Source organism: Mobula hypostoma, chromosome 7, assembly GCF_963921235.1.
Source record: "Mobula hypostoma chromosome 7, sMobHyp1.1, whole genome shotgun sequence".
In the NCBI taxonomy this organism is placed as follows: Eukaryota; Metazoa; Chordata; class Chondrichthyes; order Myliobatiformes; family Myliobatidae; genus Mobula; species Mobula hypostoma.
In genome coordinates, this window is record NC_086103.1 from 154,326,991 (window position 1) to 154,346,562 (window position 19,572).

Here is a 19,572-nt window from a genome sequence, read left to right on the forward strand (position 1 = left end):
GTGTCCTAGGAGTCTGAGTTGTCTTGCTCTTATTGTTGGTTTAATGATTTAACTGCTTGGGCTCTTCTGAGAACTTCTTCATTTGATGTATGTGTGGTCCATGATATTTTTAACATTCTCCTGTAGAACCATAATTCAGCTGCTTCTAGTCTCTTTTCCATTGCTGGGGAAATGGTCCAGCATTCACTTCCATATGTCAGGATAGAATAAATGTAGCACTGCTGTATTCTGTTTTTAGTGTACATGCTCATCTTTCTGTCTGTTAATATGATCTTCATTTTTTGGAAAGCTTCTTTCGCCATCGCTATTCTGTATTTAATATCTGTGTCACACCTGCCATTACTTGTTATTAGGCTGCCAAGATATTTGAATTTGTTGACTTGTTTGATGTTTGTATTTCCGATCTTGATCACACATTGTGAGATTCAGTACTTAAAATAATAAATTACATTAATGAAATCATCTGAATTGTGATTTCTTCAACATCTTAAAGCAATACAATCCACCATCTGATACAGTGGGGACACATGTGCAATGGGTTATGAAAATGGAGAAATTTAACAAGTAATTCTGAATACCAATCTAATATTTAACAAGTAAAAAATACTACACCCACCTCAATTTCTTTCCCAGGAGACAAGTGACTCTGACTCACTGAGCCAGCTGAACTATGGGAAATCTTCACTGGACATTTGGTATCCTGCTGCAAAACCTCAAAATACTGCTTTACAAACCTGCAGTTCAACAAGATGCATTTTAAAACAGTAAATCCTTATGGAAAACAGTAAGTATAGAAAGTGGAGAAGAAAACCAAGGGCACTCACCTGTCAGCTTCTGCTCTTGTACCTATAGGGAACCTGGTGTACAAAACAACAATTTACAAGTGAAATTCAGGAGATCAGTAGAAGCTGCAGACCTAAATGATCTATATTTGAACATGTATGAGGTTCAATGTACACTTAAAATGCAGTGGATTAAAGCTTTGTTAAAACACTTATCCAAAGCCATATTCTAGTTTAGTGCTGTGATGTAGATGTTCAAATCCAATTATAAACTGATGGCCCATATGCCAGGTCATGTGAACTTAAAACCTATAGATCTTTGACAATGATTAAAGTTAGAACACTGGCAAACATTCTTTCCTCAACTAACAAGCAAAAAAAAACTAGACAGTCTTTCATAACTTAATACAAGTGAGGCAAATTACATTTCAGAAGTAAACCATTAACCACAAAATGTTTCGTTAAACAAATTGTTTTTCCCCTTTATTATATCAATTAAATTTGCAAATATCAAGTACTTAGGTGAAGTTTGTACCATCAGAATCAAATTTCATATCACTGGCATATGTGGTGACATTTTTTGTTTTGCAGCAATACAGTGCAATAGCTAAAAAACTAAAAATTACAATAAGAATATATTAATAAATTAAATAAGTAGAGCAAAGAGCACAAAAAAAGAGGAAAAATGCTGCTGGAAATTTATTGTGAATTCATGAGCTCTACCAAATTTCTGAACAAAATACTGCACTTCTCAACAGGAAAATTTAATAACGCAAACAGGAGGAAACCTGCAGATGCTGGAAATTCAAGCAACAAACATCAAAGTTGCTGGTGAACGCAGCACACCAGGCAGCATCTCTAGGAAGAAGTACAGCCGAGACTCTTCGTCAAGACTAACTGAAAGAAGAATAAGCATATCTTTCCCTCTCCCCCTCTCTCTGCTTTCCGCAGGGATCGCTCCCTACGCGACTCCCTTGTCCATTCGCCCACCCCGCCCCCATCCCTCCCCACTGATCTCCCTCCTGGCACTTATCCTTGCAAGCAGAACAAGTGCTACACATGCCCTTACACTTCCTCCCTTACCACCATTCAGGGCCCCAGACAGTCCTTCCAGGTGAGGCGACTTCACCTGTGAGTCGGCTGGGGTGATGTACTGTGTCCGGTGCTCCCGATGTGGCTTTCTACATATTGGCGAGACCCGACGCAGAGTGGGAGATCATCTCGCTGAACACCTACGATCTGTCCGCCAGAGAAAGCAGGATCTCCCAGTGGCCACACATTTTAATTCCACGTCCCATTCCCATTCTGATATGTCTATCCACGGCCTCCTCTACTGTAAAGATGAAGCCACACTCAGGTTGGAGGAATAACACCTTATTTTCCGTCTGGGTAGCCTCCAAACTGATGGCATGAACATTGACTTCTCAAACTTCCACTAATGCCCTACCTCTCCCTCGTACCCCATCCGTTATTTATTTATATACACACATTCTTTTTCTTTCGCTCTCTCCTTTTTCTCCCTCTGTCCCTCTCACTATATCCCTTGCCCATCCTCTGGGTACCCCCCCCCCACCTTTTCTTTCTCCCTAGGCCTCCTGTCCCATGATCCTCTCATATCCCTTTTGCCAATTAAATGTCCAGCTCTTGGCTCCATCCCTCCCCCTCCTGTCTTCCCCTATCATTTTGGATCTCCCCCTCCCCCTTTCAAATCTCTTACTAGCTCTTCTTTCAGTTAGTCCTGACGAAGGGTCTCGGCCCGAAACGTCGACTGTACCTCTTCCTAGAGATGCTGCCTGGCCTGCTGCATTCACCAGCAACTTTAATGTGTGTTGCAGGAAAATTTAATAACTATTTTGAACATTTTAAAAAAATTTATTATTCTGTACCTATAGCCTCCTTGCTTAAATTAAATTGTCATTTGAATGTAATACGGCAATATTCATTTATTTACAACTCTTTCTTGTAACATTATGTGGAATATTCTTTGGTCATGACTGAATTACACTTCCTAAAACCTAAACTACACTGCGAAGGCTGAAAGACCGATGTGGAAAAATGCTTCAAAAGCCCAAGGAATGGGAGTGTTTTAGAGTTCAGCAAAGGATCACTGTAACAATGATAAAGGAAAGGAAATCAGGATATGAGATGCATATTTTCAAATAAGGTGATAAATATCAAGAATGAAAATCTAGTTACAAGTCAGGATGGTGATGGAAGCAGTGTTAATATCACACTCTTGCTGCTCCTGTCTTTTCAGTGAGACTGCATTCTATTGGGCAGTGTTGGGGAAGCAGGAAAAGTAGGGAAGTAGGAAATATAAATATACTACAATAATTGACCAGTGGGTTTGCAAAGCGAACAGAGTGAGGCAGGAAAAAGGCTGCCGCACCAACATGGACAACGTACCCAAGGAGAAGACTATCATTCAGTCCCACTGTAACCAACACCATGCACTGCTAGTTCTGAAAGCAATTAACAACAATAGCAAGAGAGGCAAGGTAATTGAGTAGCTAACCATATTTGTGTGCACTTCTGAGCATTTTGCTGCATTCACTGTATTCCTTCCTGCATAGTATTTGCATTACTTAACCACAGACAGGAGATGTAAAGAGATAGCATCCCAACCTTATGTTACATTCTCATACACGTACACTGCACAAAACCTAAGAGCAAAGTAATTGCTTGACATGATCTTACTCATTACTGACATCAAGCTAATACTTGGTCTTTGCTATGGATAGTAGCAATCTAATGTATTTTTCTTTTAGCATTTTTACTAAATGACACGATAATCCATAACGTTTTATTTTGAGAATGGACTTAATCTCCTCCCAAATTGCTCCCTACCCCTCAATCGACAAAAATATGTATTTCAGATTTCTGGAGAGCATGTCCATCTAAAATAGCAGAAACGTAGACTTGTTAACTTCAGAATTAGCTCTATTTGTCATACCTCTCATACCCAATTAACTATAAATATGCCAGGTGATTAAACTTGCTTTTCTCTTTCCCTTGTGGATTATATTTAATTTTTATACTCAATAAGTGAATATAATCTCTTCCTAATTGTAGGATGCAGAACACTTGTTCCTACACATCCTCCTTCACCACAATCCAAGAATGTAAACAGCCCTTCCAGGTGAGGCAAAGATTCATCTGCACCTACTGCAAGCTCATCAACTGCATTCTGTACTCTCAATGTGGCCTCCTCTACATTAGCAAGACCAAGTGAAGACTAAGCATCTGGCTTGCAGAGCAGCTGTGCTCCACTCACAATGGCCACCCCGAACTCTGGTTGCATGCCATTTAAATGCTCCTTGCTATTGCCACACCAACCTGTACATCCCTGGTCTTCACCACTGCAAAGGTGAGGGTCAATGCAAAAACGATCGTCTAAGCCTTATAGTTTGCTCAGATAGTCTACTACTGAATGATATAAAAACTGCATTTCAGATAACCCTTACTGCTTTCTAATCCCCTCCTGCCCTCCTATTTTTGTTCCCTTTCCCATAATCCTCACACCTCTGTCTCATGACCTTTCACCAGTTTCATACCCTTGCCTTCCTGAATTCATCCACTTACTCTCTATGCACCACCCATCATATCCCCTGCCCCATCTTGTTCCATCAGTCCTTCATCCCTCCTCAATGGTCGCCTTCATCACTTTCCTTACTTATCAGATTCCAGCACTGGTAGCCTTTTTCCCCACTTATCACCTTGTCTCCACCCTTCACCCTTACATTCCCCACCCTCAGCTGGCTCCTTATATATCCTCTTCAGATCCTGCCCATCATTACCTCCTAATTTCACCCTTACTCCAACTGGTTCCTTCTATCCATCATTGTTCATCCCTCTTCACTCTATTACCTTCTGGCATCTGTCTGACCTCTTCCTGTCACACCGTTACATTCACCATGTTCTCGCTCCACTCTGTCTTGCTGCAGGGACTTAACACAAAACATCAACAATTCTTATTCTACTCCCCCCCCACCCCCCCCAACCAAACAGATGCTGCTCAACCCCCTGCATTCTCCAGCAGTTTTTTTGTTCCAGATTCCAGCATCTGCAGTGTTTTAAATCTCCCAGACCCAGCAGACCCAACATCACCAACTTTCCATTGTTTGCACGAGGAAAGAGCCTGTGGCAAATACAGTCAAAAACAGCAGAATGGATACAGGGAAGTGAAGGTGCAGCACAAGTTTACTGGATGTGGAATCCAGAGAAAGAAAGCTTAGCGATTCAAGAATAGGGAAAAGTGCAAGTTATAAGATGGAGGAGGTACAGAAGGCACGGTCAGGAGGAAAGGGGAAGGAATGCCAAGCATGCCTTGGATATCCATAACTAAGAAAGCTATTGTATGAAACAATGAGTAAATTTGTGAACACTTACAGGATAATTTTGGTCAGAGACATCTCTTTCTCAATCCTCAGATTTTTAAAACATTATATAGCATTTCCATTCCTTTTAGCTTGATTTTATTGAAACAGTAAATCAGTGTCATCCACAGCCAGTTTTTACACTGAACTTTGTTATTACTGTTGAATTTTGAAAAGCATTCAAAATGTCTGGGAGATGTACACCCAGTTTCCATGTCTAGTAAATCCAGCACCAACCTAGACTGTAAGGTAAAATGTCCCAGCCAAGCTCTGAGCAACGTTATCGCTGGGATACAGAAACTGACGAATGTTGTATTACTGTCTTGGAGGTGAGATAACTCAAAACACGAGGAGGAGAAATAACTCAAAACATGAATAAGAGGATATTAAATTTCAGCCCTTCTGTGTTCAACTTCTTACATCAAGTACCAATACACTTTAAGTAATTCTACAGAAGTTTATGTGATTTAATTTCATTGTTTGATTGATAAAAAAGTAAATTTGACCAAATGCTTTCCATATAATTATTCAGTCTTTAAACATTAATTTTGGGGTAACTGTTTTGAACATAGGGCAGGAAGTTTCATTTCAAAACATTTATCTTGCATTCACGCGACTTCCACTTTCAATCCTCTACCTATTCATTTCTACTTACGGGATGTGAGTAACCACATGTTTGTTCTCTTCCTCTGGTTTGGAGTCCTTCATCATTTGTATCTTACCATAAAATAGGGGGTCATCTGGTGATTGGTAAATTGTTAATTTGGATGCATGAGCTTGATCTGCCCCTTCCCATTCAAAAATGTACTCATCATTTGTTTCCTGAAAGAATTCAATAATTATACATAAATATCTTAATGACTTCATTAAATAGATTTTTAAAATCAGATACACATACAAATTTTACCTGTAAATCTCTTGCACTTCTACCAACATCTAAAACAGTAGAATGCCAGAGATTCAACATCCTTGGGTCTTTGGCGGAACCAGATTGGCAGTTTCTGGGCTATGGATTTTATTCCTATTAATACCCCCAATCAGCTCAACTTATTTTATTCTTAAATGTTACACAAAAGTATAACAAACTTTCTAGTTAACCTGATGAATGTGTAAAGAAAGTACAGTAAATAGGGAGTTGTTGAGGTTGAATAGGGAGTGTCAGAAATGGGACATGGCAAGTTTAAATCAGTGTGGGAAATAGAAACCCCGCGAGTTTAAAATGAGATATATTCTCTCTCCACTCTTGGTCCTGTTGCATAGTCTTGACCCAAAACACCAAACAATTCCTTTTCCTTTTTTCTCTCTCTCACAAACGCTGCTGGACCTGCTGAGTTCTTCTAGCAGTATGATTCTTGCTCCAGATTCCAGTATTCGCCACCTATTATGTCTCTATTTTACCAAATGTTTCCTTAATCTCATATTAGATGTCTATAATACTTCATTTTCAAGATTTTGATAAATATTTTTAATTTATTGGTTTACTGAAAAGAAACACATTTAGGGAGCAACTGGGATAAAATTTTCTTTCAAAGAAAAACATCATATTTTGATCATGATTCCAATGTGTCTTTAGAACAGTCACCCAATTAATCTACCATTACTCATGCAGATTTCTCCTGCTGTTGAGTCATTTGCTTTTATCTTAACTGTTATCTTGTTTAATCTCTCCACCTTCCACAACTCTACTCCACAGGAATGGCTATCCTTCCAAAAATGACACCTGACCCAACGCTGTACAAGCTTGAAGCCAGTCATACTGCACAGACTTTATAATTCAAAATAATTCCAGAATCCCAACAATTTAAGTATCCACAACAATACCATTTGTCCAGAGATGCACATAACCACGTTTATCATGCTATTCCTAAACTGGTTACAAGTTGTAATACAATGCTTACTATCCTTGAGAGCTATTTTTAAAAATATGCTTCATAATTTCTAAACCTCCTTTTGTGGTATCTTGATATTACTAAGCTGATTTAAAAGCAATTAAATCCATTTAATTTCTGTGTTACTTCAGTATTTCAACCTCCCATGTGAGAAGGGTCAGTGGAGTAAGTTTTGTTGCTGTTCTAAATTACCATCATTATAAGAACACACAAAACTGGTTTGCAAATTCTCCATTACTCCCTTAACAGTCACACACTTCCCTTCTTCACTAATTCTTTCGGCTTATAGTTGATTATTGCTGACACTCTTAAACATATGTTTGGGGGCACCAGAAACATTCAACATGAGTACAGTAACTAAAAGCACTCAAACATTTGGTTGGGATGTTCAAAGCATAAAGAGCTCATTAAATTGATGCACAGCAGCTCAGAGTTCTGAAAGCAAGACCTATCTACACTTCAAAATAAAATAGAATTCTTAATAATTTAACCCCTCAAATGTAACAAATACCTATTTTTTCATTTTTAAAAGATTTATCATACTATTTTAACTAGTACTTCAATAACTATGTGTGAGGGAAAAAAATCACATTTGAAGTCAGTCACTCAAGCTTTTTCTAGCTTGTTCAAACTTGTTCCCAGTTAATATGCCAGATAAACAAGTTTAAACACTACTAAACACATTGTACAATAACTTAGCAAATTAAAACCAAAGTAAACATTACAGTACATTTATCCCAGTATTAAGGCCAAATTCCAAATTCCTCTTGCTTAGCAAACTTAATTGTCTATTACACTCGGTGAGGACTTGCAGAAAAGTAATATCATAACCGATCAAAATATCTAGTCAGCACAGCATATCCTTCCAAATATGATAATGCTGTATAAGAAAAATCTGCAGTATTAATTTGATATAATTTTAGAAGTCTTTTCTTTAAGTCTCTGGGGAAAAAAAAAGACCCCTAACATAGCTTTCCAAATTATTTATTCCAAAAATTAAGAGAAAGATAATTCAGTGTGGGAAAAGGGCTATTGAGAGACAGAAAGGATATAAACCTTATCAGGAACAGAAAATTTTCTGAAATATTCATTTTATTCTATTTTATTTTATTACCAACAAGATTAATTAGAAAGCCAAGACAGTAGATGATCTTGAAATGATAAAACTATACTTGGAATGACATGGGGAGAAACAATTAATAAGCAAATCAATGTCAAAGCAGAGCTATGGATGGATGGATTGCTTGCTTACATTTTCCAAGAACTAATAGAGCTAAAAGACACCTCGTCGCATACATTTAGTACAACAGTGGTACAAATGTACAGCGTCAGAGGTTGGTACATATCTAATATATTTAAAAGAGGCAGTCAGCTAAGTATCAGTTATGAAAAAAATAATGGAAACCTACCAAAGATGAAAACGGAAGAAACATCTAGAATCCAAAAATATAATGAACAGTCAACACAGAATTCAAAAGGAGAGAAAAATTCACTTGCTTGACCAACCTCAGCAAACTCTTTGAAATCCTAACAGAAAGTGTAGACAAAGGTATTGCATCATAAGCAATGCTAGATTCCTGAAAGAACAATGATGAATCACTACTTTTTAAAGACCAATAGGGAGAAAAAAAAAATCACACGGAGCACAGTTCCAACAGCAGAATGAAGAGCTAGCTGGCCAGCACACAGAAAGCAAAACTGATTATATTAATCATTTATGTTTTGAAATGAAAAGTTCATTTCTTAATATAGACCACATGAAATTTGGAGGATTTATCATTGGTAAAGTGAAATACAGCAATTTGCAAGGCTTTAATTCGTAAAACAGGGGCATAATTGACAAATTAATTTAACTTTAATGAAAGGTAGAATGAATCAGGTCAAATGTTACTTGTAAAATAAAAATAAATGGAAAAGTAGGAGTCCTAATGCAACAAATACAACATTGCACCAAAGTCAGTGAGACTATAATAAAAAAAATCCAAGTAATTATGGTTTGTTTTTAGAACAAATTGAAAAAATGAAAAAAAGCTACATATACTCCTACTGAAACAACTTGAGAGAATTATGCACAAGACTAGTAATCTAGCGATAAGTTTTACTTTGAACTTTGATCATTATTTCAGATTAACATGATGACTGGTTTCTCTTTCCTCAGGTGCTGCTTGACTGGCTGAGCGCTTCCAGCATTTATGTTTTTGTTTCAGAATCTAGCAGTTTGAATTGTTTCCTCAATTAAATTACTTAAAAGGATATTGAACACTTGAAAAGAAGCTGCCAGCGATGGTGGTGGAGGCGGATACGATAGGGTCTTTTAAGAGACTCCTTGATAGGTACATGGAGCTTAGAAAAATAGAGGGCTCTGGATAACCCTAGGTAATTTCTAAGGTAAGGACATGTTCAGCACAGCTTTGTGGGCCGAAGGGCCTGTATTGTGCTGTAGGTTTTCCATGTTCTATGTTCTAAGCTGAAAAGATTTAAAAGCTTGATACCATAAATTGAAAGGTATCAATGATGGATGGAGTCACTTTTCTCCTGACCTGGCCAAGGTCTTTCATATTAACAGAGGATTTAGAACAGTACACAGTCGTGTAGACAGAGTAGGTATTATTTCTACATGTGGAAAGGAATAAAATTTGAAGCCATCTGTATCAGGTTATCACCAATAAATAGGTAATGTGGAAGAAACCCAGACTAGCAAGAAAGTGGAACCTGCCAGTTGTAACCAAGGTATTTAAGGGAAAGTCAGGAAAAGGGAGAAGGGATAGGATTACACTTCAAAGGACAAAAGGGAATGAATGATTAAATGCTGGCAAGGACTGGGTAGGCTGAATGGCCCATTTCTGTGGGGTATAGTTGAAAGAAAAAGTTTGTTAACTCTGCAATTACCTGGATTTCTGCATTAATTACTCATAAAATGTGGTCTGATCTTCATCTAAGTCACAATAAAAAGCCAACACAAACTGCCTAAACTAATAATACACAAACAATTGTAATTCTCATCACTACTGAGTACACCATTTAAGCAATCAGTCTACCTTCAAAAAAGTATGTGAACCTCTGGGGTAATGCCTTCTGCAAAAGCTATTTGGAGTCAGGTGTTTCAATCAATGAGATGAGATTGGAGGTGTTTGTTGTAGAGGTGCCTTGCCCTACACAAAGTCAGGTCACTGACAGAACCTGCTCTTCTCCAGAAAGATCTGCTTATGTGCACCATACTTTGATCAAAACAACTTTCAGAGGACCTTTGAAGAATTGTACAGATGCATGAGACTGGAAAAGGCTTTAAAAGCATCTTTAAAGAACTGAGTGTTCATCAGTCCACGGTAAGAGAAATTGTCTACAAATGGAGGAGACTCAGTACTGTTGCTACTCTCCCTAGGAGTGGGCATCTTGCAAAGATCACACCAACAGCATACGTGCAATGCTGAAGGAGGTGAAAAAGAACCCAAGGGTAACAGCAAAAGACCTGCAGAAACTTCTAAAACTTGCTAAAGTCTCTGTTCATGTGTTCGCTACAAGAAAAACACCGAACAAGAATGCTGTTAATGGAAGAACACCACTGTTCTCCAAAATATAAAAACATTTCTCACATCTCCAGTTTGCAAAAGACCACCTGGATGTGCCACAATACTTCTGGGACAATGTTCTGTGGACAGATGAGACAAAAGTTGAACTTTTGGCATAAATGCATACCACTGTTTGGAGGGAAAATGGCAATGTACACCAACACCACAACTTCATCCCAACTTATCATGGTAGAAGAAGCATCATGGCTTGGACCTACTTTGCTGCCTCAGGTTGCAATTGCTGAAGGAACAATGAATTCAAAATTGTATCAAGACATTTTACAGGAGAATGTCAAGGTAGCAGTCTGCCACCTGAAACTCAGTAGAAGTTGGATAATGCAACAAGACAATGATCCAAAACACAAGAGGAAATCAACAACAGAATGGTTTAAAAAGAAGAAAATTTGTGTTTTGGATGGCCAAGTCAGAGTTCAGACCTTAACCCAATTGAGATGCTGTGGCATGACCTGAAGAGGGCTGTTCATGCAAGGTATCCCAAAAATACTAATGATCTGAAACGATGGTCTAAAACTCCTCCTTGCCATTGTGCAAGTCTGATCAGCAGCTACAGGAAACATTTGGTGGAGGCTATTGCTACTAATGGAGGTTCAACCAGTTATTAAATACAAGGGTTCACATACTTCTTCCAGCCTTGACTGTGAATGATTAAATGATATGTTCAATAAAGATATGAAAAGTACAACTGTTTGTGTGTTATTAGTTTAGGCAAACTGTGTCTGTCTAATATTGTGACATAAATGAAGATCACATTTTATGAGTAATTAATGCTGAAAACTAGATAATTGCAAACAGTTCACAAACTTTTTCTTACAACTGTATATTCTATACAAATTTATGCCTGAAATTGCAGCTATTTCTGTTAGATGAACAAATGAAGCTTACAGATTAAATAAAATGTCAAAATTTAGAGTCTAGAGTCCCATTCAATTATTCAGACCGCTAATGTTGATCAAATATATCCTTCTGAAGAAATCACTTGCAAGACTGAACATTAGCAATCAACTAAATGGCAATCACATGTTTATAATTATTTGACATTTTTAATAACATTAATTGGCTACAAATTTGTAATTTGTTTTATTTCCATTAAATGGAATTAATATTTTTAAACTGATGATTTAAAATTATTTTGAAAATTTACTTAAAAAAACTAATATCTAAATTTGAAGCAAAACTTCAAGATGCTCTAGTTTTCCAATGAAGTAAATTGCTGTAGTTAGAAGTGTACTTGGGAAGATCTGGTGTTTGAAAAGGTCCCACAATACATTTGAATGAAATAGTCAAAGAACTGTAGTACTTACATGGGGTGGCCAGATTGCTGCTTGCAGGTCATCAGATCTGATCAATTTTTCCACTTTTACATACTTTTCCACCTAGACAAGTGCAAATTTGATACTAAAATTAACAAATATATAAGTTTTTCACACTACAGTCCATTAGGGCAGCCACTTATTTGGGACAATTCTTAAAGAACAAAAATCAAAAATTCCAAAATTCCCTTTGTTTATTTGGGACACTATATTGCTTAATTAGGACAGGAAACTGTTGCCGAACAGTTTTTAAATAGTGTTAATTGTATGTGCTTGTGTTCAGAAAGCAGTGATTTTTGTCACTGATAAGTTTGAGAGAAATAAGCAGTAAGACAATTCAGAACTGTTTTGCTCACTGCATTTTCACGCATTCAGGCTTGGAGATACAGAAACAGAGGGAAAAAAGTGTAAAAAAAGTACAAGAAACATGTATACAACCATAAACAAAGTAGCTCTCTACAGAATTGATTTTCCAGTGATGTGTTTCTATTATTGATTGACACCTCAGGATCAAATACCTTTGATTTTTGTTGTCTTATAACATGAATCACCAGCTCTAAAACAGCTTCAATGAGATAAACTCGTAACAATACAGATCTGCAATTTTCATAATATCTTTGGAAAGATGAAAGAAAAGTAGTAACTTGCTTTGATTTTACTGAAGCTAAAACAGTCCAATTATCTATAATGAACAAACTCATGAAATAGCTCTTCACTGCCTCAAATGGCTGCTGTTTATTAAAACATAATGATTAATGCTAAAAAAAGTTTCAATTATTTCTGAGAATTTTTGATAAAATATTACTGATATTCTATGAAGAGCCAAAGACTTACATCAACTTCAGATGGCACTGTGAGCTGGCAAGGACTCTGCTTCCACATGTCAACACACTGCCACAAGAAGAGAGGAAATTATGTTAAAACAATATGCTAGTTGAAAGCAATAGCTGACAAGGTTTATAGTTGGATAAGTGAAAAGAAACATACATTTCCAGCTCTTGAAATTTTAAGATCAACAGGTAACACTGGCTTTCTTTCTTTTCTCTTTTGTAAATAATCAAACAACTTAAGATGAGGTGATGATGTGCATTGGGTTATCTCCTGCTGTTTGTTCAATGCTGGTCGGGAATACCGCTTCATATTCCTGTTGAAAATAGGCAAAATAGACTTGTAATATGACAAAAAGTTAACAACCAGCAAACAGGTTTCAAAGCAGAAGATAAATATAAATTCACCTTTTTGCATAATTCTATTTGGTAAGGGAGGCCGAATTAAAGTAGGCCATGGGAAGTATTTTGTTCCTCCATTTTAAGTAACAGGACATTAAATAGTTCTGTTTAAGTAGTAGAAATTGATATTCTGCACCTGGTTTCATTTAAGTTATTTCCTTTTGGTGAAATGAGCCAGTCAAATCCAGGTTGCACTTTCACAGTGAATGGCAGGGCTCTGGGGAGTGTTGTGAACAGAGTACAAGTACATGGCTCACTGAAAGTAGTGTCATGGGTAGAAATGGTGCTGAAGGAGGCTTTTGGCACAGAGTCCTTCATCAGGGCATTGAGTATAAAAGTCGGGAGGTCACAGTATGGTTGTACAGGGCACTGGTGAGGCTTCATTTGGGAGTATTGTGTTCAGTTTTGGTTGCCCTGCTTTAGAAAATATGTTATTAAACTGGAAAGATTTACAAAGACTGAGTTATAGGGAGAAGCTTCACAGGCCAGGACTTTACTCCTTTAGAGTATAGGAGAGTGACAGGTTACCTTATAGAGGCGTATAAAATTATGAGGAGAATCGAGAGGCTGAATGCGCTCAGTCTTTCTGTTCCCCCCGCCCCCATCATGTTGGGGAGTCAAGAACAAGAAGGCATACATTTAAGGTAAGAGGGGAAAGATTGAAAGACTTAAGAGGAACTTCAGAGACACAACTTTTTTTTGTTACATGAAGGGTGTAACAAAAGGACAGTTGCACAGGTACATACACCGGAAAGGTTTAGAGGTTGTGGGTCAAACGTTTGGATAGGGCATCTTGGTCAGTAAGGGACAGTTGGGCAGAAGGGCCTGTTTCTATGATGTACTGTATAACTCTAAGTAATGCCTGGAGTTCATTCACCTTGCCTCTTTATTTTCCAGGTCGCAGGATAAAACTCAGTATAACACACATGGCTTGTTCAGAAACCAAAACCTTTAGAATATCAAGCTGTTTAGAAAGAATTTATACATTTTCCTCATGACTACACTGGTTTCCTCCCACATTCCAAAGATGTACAGTTAGCGTTATTAAGTTGTGGGAGTGTTATATTGCACCAGAAGCATGACGACACTTGCAGGTACCCCCAGCACAATCCTTGCTAATTTGATTTGACATCAAATGATGCATTTCACTGTATGTTTTGAAGTTTTAATGTACACTGTAAATAAAGCTAATATATCAACTTCGATCCCAGAATAATATCAGGTAATAATCTCAATCTCAAACATTGATTACTTCTGACAGGGTTCATTAGATTGGGTTCTTCCTTCCAAAGTTCAAATAATGGTATAACAAGGATGTCCTGAAATGTGCTGTAATAACTCCACAGCATTAATTAGCAGAAATAGAGGAGCAGTTTGGGAACCAGTCGGAATATCAATACAAAACTTTACTCATTATTTCTCCAACACCCACCTTTTCATCGGTCTAGTGTTCATCTTTTGTTTGTTATAAAGAAGTTTATTCGTTGTGCATGTTACAGTGAAGGAAGGGTCTAGACAAAGTGGCTCTGCTGTATGGAGTACCAATTGACTTTCAAGGACAAGCTTGTCATCCTGCATCACGAAAAAGATTGACTTTAAAAAGCAAAATTGTATTGTTTTAAACCAAATAAATAAGAGTAAACGTCATTTTTGGTAATCAAATGGTTGAACAGGCCACACACGGGCTTATAAGGTTCATGCTTTTTCTGTAGCTTTTTAAATACCAGAAAACGTTTGAAATTGTTCAGTAATTTCTCTTCCCATTACAATGACAATTTTTATTTATACAGCAATTCCAAAAGTAAAAATGACAAGATTGCCTACACACAAATTAGCTTTTAGAGAATCCCTTAAAACAGGAAGGAGCACAGAGCAAGATGTTTAGAGGTAGCACACTACATCTTGGAGGTAGCTGAAGGTGTCAATGTGAAGTAATCAAAATTGAATTGGAAGTTTGCAAACATATAAGGTATGTGGTTTGAAGCTGAATTCAGTTCAAATAATATATAGTTGCAAGAAAAAGTTTGTGAACCTTTTGCAATTACCTGGTTTGCTGCATTACTCATAATATGTGGTCTGTTCTTTATGGAATAATACTGTATCTTCCAATAATAGACAAACACAATCTCCCTAAACTAATAATACACAAACAACTGCACTTTTCATGCCTTTCAACACACTGATAATCATTCATAGCCCAGGCTGGAAAAAGTACATGAACCCTTCTATTTAATAACTGGTAGAATCTCCTTTAGCAGCAATAACCTCCACCAAACATTTCCTGCAGCTGCTGACTTGCAAAACGGCAAGGAGGAATTTTAGACCATTCCTCCAAACAAAATTGTTTCAGGTCATCAGTATTTCTGCGATATCTTGCATGAACAGCCCTCTTCAGGTCATGCCACAGCATCGCAATTGGGTTAAGGTCTGAGCTCTGACTTGGCCACTCCAAAATACAAAATTACTTCTTTTTTAAATCATTCTGTTATTGATTTACTCTCGTGTTTCAGATCATTGTCTTGTTGCATCATCCAACTTCTATTCAGCTTCACATGACGGACTGCTACCCTGACATTTTCCTGTCAACAGTCTTAATACAATCTTGAATTCACTGTTCCCTCAATGACTGTAGGCTGTCCAGGCCCTGAGACAGGACAGCAAAGCAGCCCCAAACCATGATGCTCCTTCCACTATGCTTCACAGTTGAGATGAGGTTCACATACTTTTTTAAACTTAGACTGTGATTGTTTAAACGGTGTACTCAGTATTGACGAGCAGTCCAATTGTTTGTGTGTTATCAGTTTAGGCAGATTATGTTTGCCTATTATTGTGACTTAGATGAAGATCAGACCACATTTTATGAGTAATTAATGCAGTAAACCATGTAATTGCAAAGGGTTCACAAATGTTTTCTTGCAAATGTACAATAGCACTGTAAGACACAAGAGTTGCCACAGTGGAGAAAGGAAGCAAAGCAAGTGTTTTTGGTGGAAACCCATGACAATGGTTTTGGTTTGCTTAATAATAAACTGGAAGAAACTTCTGCTTAACCAGTAGTGGATGTCAGCTTAGAGGTTTAGAGACAGTAAAATTCTTTGAAGTAGTGATGGTGTACATCATGAAGGTGATGGACTGTCTTTGAAGGATGTTGCTGAGAACATGATAGAGATGAGAAATATGAGGGGCCAAAGATGGTTCTGCATCATAAAGATAGTGCAGAAGGAGGAAAATAAGGCATCAAGGATGACTGTCTAAAACAACTGGATAGATCTGAAAGTAACCAGAAAAGTGCTGTATTGCCCAGCTGGATATGTTAGAGGAGAATGCAGTTAAAAACAACAAAGCTACAAACTGATAGACTAAAAAGAATGAAGGGGCTGGGGGAATAATTAACCTTCATTACTGTAACATATGACATCGTCTGTTTTGGTATTGAGTCAAAACTAAATCCAAACAATAGCTGTAGAAATGAAATATAGATCTTAGATTCACATAAAAAAATTTCCATTTATTAGATCTGCAATATTGCGCAATTTACCTGTGTCCATTTGTGGTTGTCACTCGTTATTGCATGAACATCACAAATTAAACTCTACAGAAAAATATAAAGTCATAACAATTAAAAGACAGGTTTCTATAACGGATGAACAAGGTAGGCTATTACATTCAGAAGCATATTCAAAGCTGTAAATTATTTTACAAATTTAGCTTTTTAAAAAGTATAATGTTCAAAACAATTAGACATCAGTACAGGAAATGTCACGATTTATCTTGCTAGGCTGAGGAGTTTCAGGACACAAAAACAAATTTAGTTACAGGTTTCCCCCGTTATCCGAAGGTAGAGCGTTCCTATGAAACGATTCGTAAGCCGGAATGTAGTAAAGTGAATAAGCAATTACCATTTATTAATATGGAAAAAATTTTTGAGCGTTCCCAGACCAGACCCAAAAAATAACCTACAAAATCATGCCAAATAACACATAAAACCTAAAACAGTAACATATAGTAAAAGCAGGAATGATATGATAAATACACAGCCTATATAAAGTAGAAATACCTTTCTGCACTGTCTAGCACAGCGAAAATCTCACAGCAGCTCTCTCAGCAGAAACACGGCGCAAGTGCTCTCAGCAGAAACACTCTCTCCAGTAACCTTTAAGCAATGAAGCTGCCAAACCATACCAAATAACCCATAAAAATACACAGCCTATATAAAGTAGAAATAATGTATGTACAGTAGCCAAACTCACTATTGCCATATTTATTGTTGATAGTTTGAAGCCTTTAAAATCGTTCACTGCTTCAGGACACAGTTTCCTCCAAACGCCACTTCTCATTGAGATTGTTAGCCTATCGACAGCATCTCCAATGTTGGCGATTGCCAATTTTATATTGTATTCTTTCCAGATCTCTCGCAAAGACGCTTCCGAGTTGCCCTCTCTGTCAATGGTACTTACAACAAAACGCATCACATTTTGCGTATAGTAAGGTTTAATTGTGGCTATTAGGCCTTGGTCGCACGGCTGCAGCAAAGATGTCGTATTCGGCGGTAAGAACGCAACATGAATGTTACCACCATACTCGGTAAAGCCAGGTGGATGAGCAGCACAATTACTGACAATCACAAGACACCTATTATCGAGGTTATTTTCTCTACAGTATTTTTCAACAAAAGGACTAACGTATCCACTCATGTACTCAGAAAAAAGCACTTGGGTATTCCAACCACTTGGATGTGAATGGTACACAATGGGAAGTGTTTTCTTATCAACGCCTTTAAGTGCCCTCGGATTTTCTGAATGGTACACTAGTAGAGGCTTAAGGACAGCATCACCAGTGGCGTTAATAATAGGCATTAGGGTAAATCTGTCCTTCGATGCCTTGTGTCCCTTAGCCTGCTTTTCTTCTATCAAAATAAATGACCTGCTCGGCAATTTTTTCCCATAAATTGCAGTTTCATCAGAGTTAAACAATTGCTTATACGAATAACCACCTTCTGTAATTATTTTCTTCAGTTCCGCTGGGAACTTTTCGGCAGCTTCAGTATCAGCCGAAGCACTCTCTCCAGTAAACGTTAAACTATGAAGCTGCCCTCGCCTCAGAAACTGGTCAACCCACCCATGACTACCTTTAAATTCCACTTTCGCAACACTTTCATCACCATCACCCAGTGCTTTCTGTTTCAGCTTATTAAAAAGACTGACTGATTTCCCCTTAAGTATAAGAAAACTTAACGGAACACCACGCTTTGTACACCCATCAATCCACTCAAGCAATAGACTTTCCATTTTATCCATTATTGGATGCCGACTAAGAGAGACCACTTTGCTACGAGCAGAATCAACAGTAACATCAGCAGCTTTCAAAATTCTTTCCCTCTGCATACAAATAGTGCGACTGGTGGACGCAGGCAAGTTCAACGCGTGGACAATGTCCTTACTTCGTTCACCATGATCAAAATGCTTAATTATGTCTAGTTTTACACTAAGTGTAACACCCTTACAAGCTCTTTTAGGCTTTTCGGATACCTTAGAACTCATCTTGCTAACGGATACACAAAATAAATTGAGATAAAGCACGTGTTTAAGCAATGATGGCTAGGATGCAGTTCCGGGGGAGGAGCTTGGCTGTTCAGGCGTGTGCTGCCTTTTTTTGTAACAGTGAAAACACCTCCTATTAGCGAAAACAGATAACTAATGTAGGTCTTTCGTGACAGCGCGGTGTCATAAAGTGAACGTTCGGAAAACGGGGACCACCTGTATCTGGAAAACAAAATAAAGAATGGTGGGTAAAGAAAGAGAGGGAAGCTAAAAAGGGCTTCAATCTCGATCATTCAATAGCCTTGACAGGAATGTCAATACATCATTTTTCTTGAGAATATGAGCCATCTAAGATGGGAGGGAGAAGGAGGAATGGTGAATATAAGGAAGGGAGAATGTAACTTCTAACAGCCACAATTTATTACCTGCATCGTGGGCCGAAGTAGAACATGCCTACTTTGGTATGTAAGTGCTTTCATATGACCAGATTGCCGATAATCTCGTACTTCAGCTATGACGCATCCACAGTGAAAAATATTCACCTAAAAGGGAAACAAAACCTTCATGAAAATTTTAAGTTTATTGAGTTCCTGAAGTAATGCTGAATAACATTGAAATGAGTTTGCTCAATTCACCATTTAAATTAGTGGTCCAGATCTCGTAAAAGTCGAAACCCCTTTACACTACTAACAGTGAGGAAACCATCTGTGCAGAAATCAAACACAAACTCTCAGTGCTAAACATATGCAGAAAAACAGGAAAATCAAGAAGTTGGTTTTCCACTTGCCATGCTTCTCCAAAACTTATCTACATCAGCATCTTGCTAAGAGTACAGATTTCAGGTTTGAGAAACAGC

General features: G+C 37.6%; 1 protein-coding gene across 8 annotated transcripts in view; it reads right to left on the reverse strand.

Moving 5' to 3' along the window:
* The window catches only part of supt20 (SPT20 homolog, SAGA complex component), a 62,704-nt gene that overhangs the window by 28,539 nt on the left and 14,593 nt on the right, over window positions 1-19,572 (reverse strand). For all 8 annotated transcript variants that reach the window (XM_063054353.1, XM_063054352.1, XM_063054358.1 and 5 more), the window contains exons 8-16: window positions 19,142-19,258; window positions 16,715-16,768; window positions 14,609-14,748; window positions 12,935-13,091; window positions 12,782-12,838; window positions 11,939-12,010; window positions 5,814-5,980; window positions 825-857; window positions 617-734 (exon numbers count right to left, since the gene is read on the reverse strand). In XM_063054353.1, coding sequence (XP_062910423.1) covers window positions 617-734; window positions 825-857; window positions 5,814-5,980; window positions 11,939-12,010; window positions 12,782-12,838; window positions 12,935-13,091; window positions 14,609-14,748; window positions 16,715-16,768; window positions 19,142-19,258 — 915 coding nt within the window. The remainder of the gene's footprint in view (window positions 1-616; window positions 735-824; window positions 858-5,813; window positions 5,981-11,938; window positions 12,011-12,781; window positions 12,839-12,934; window positions 13,092-14,608; window positions 14,749-16,714; window positions 16,769-19,141; window positions 19,259-19,572) is intronic.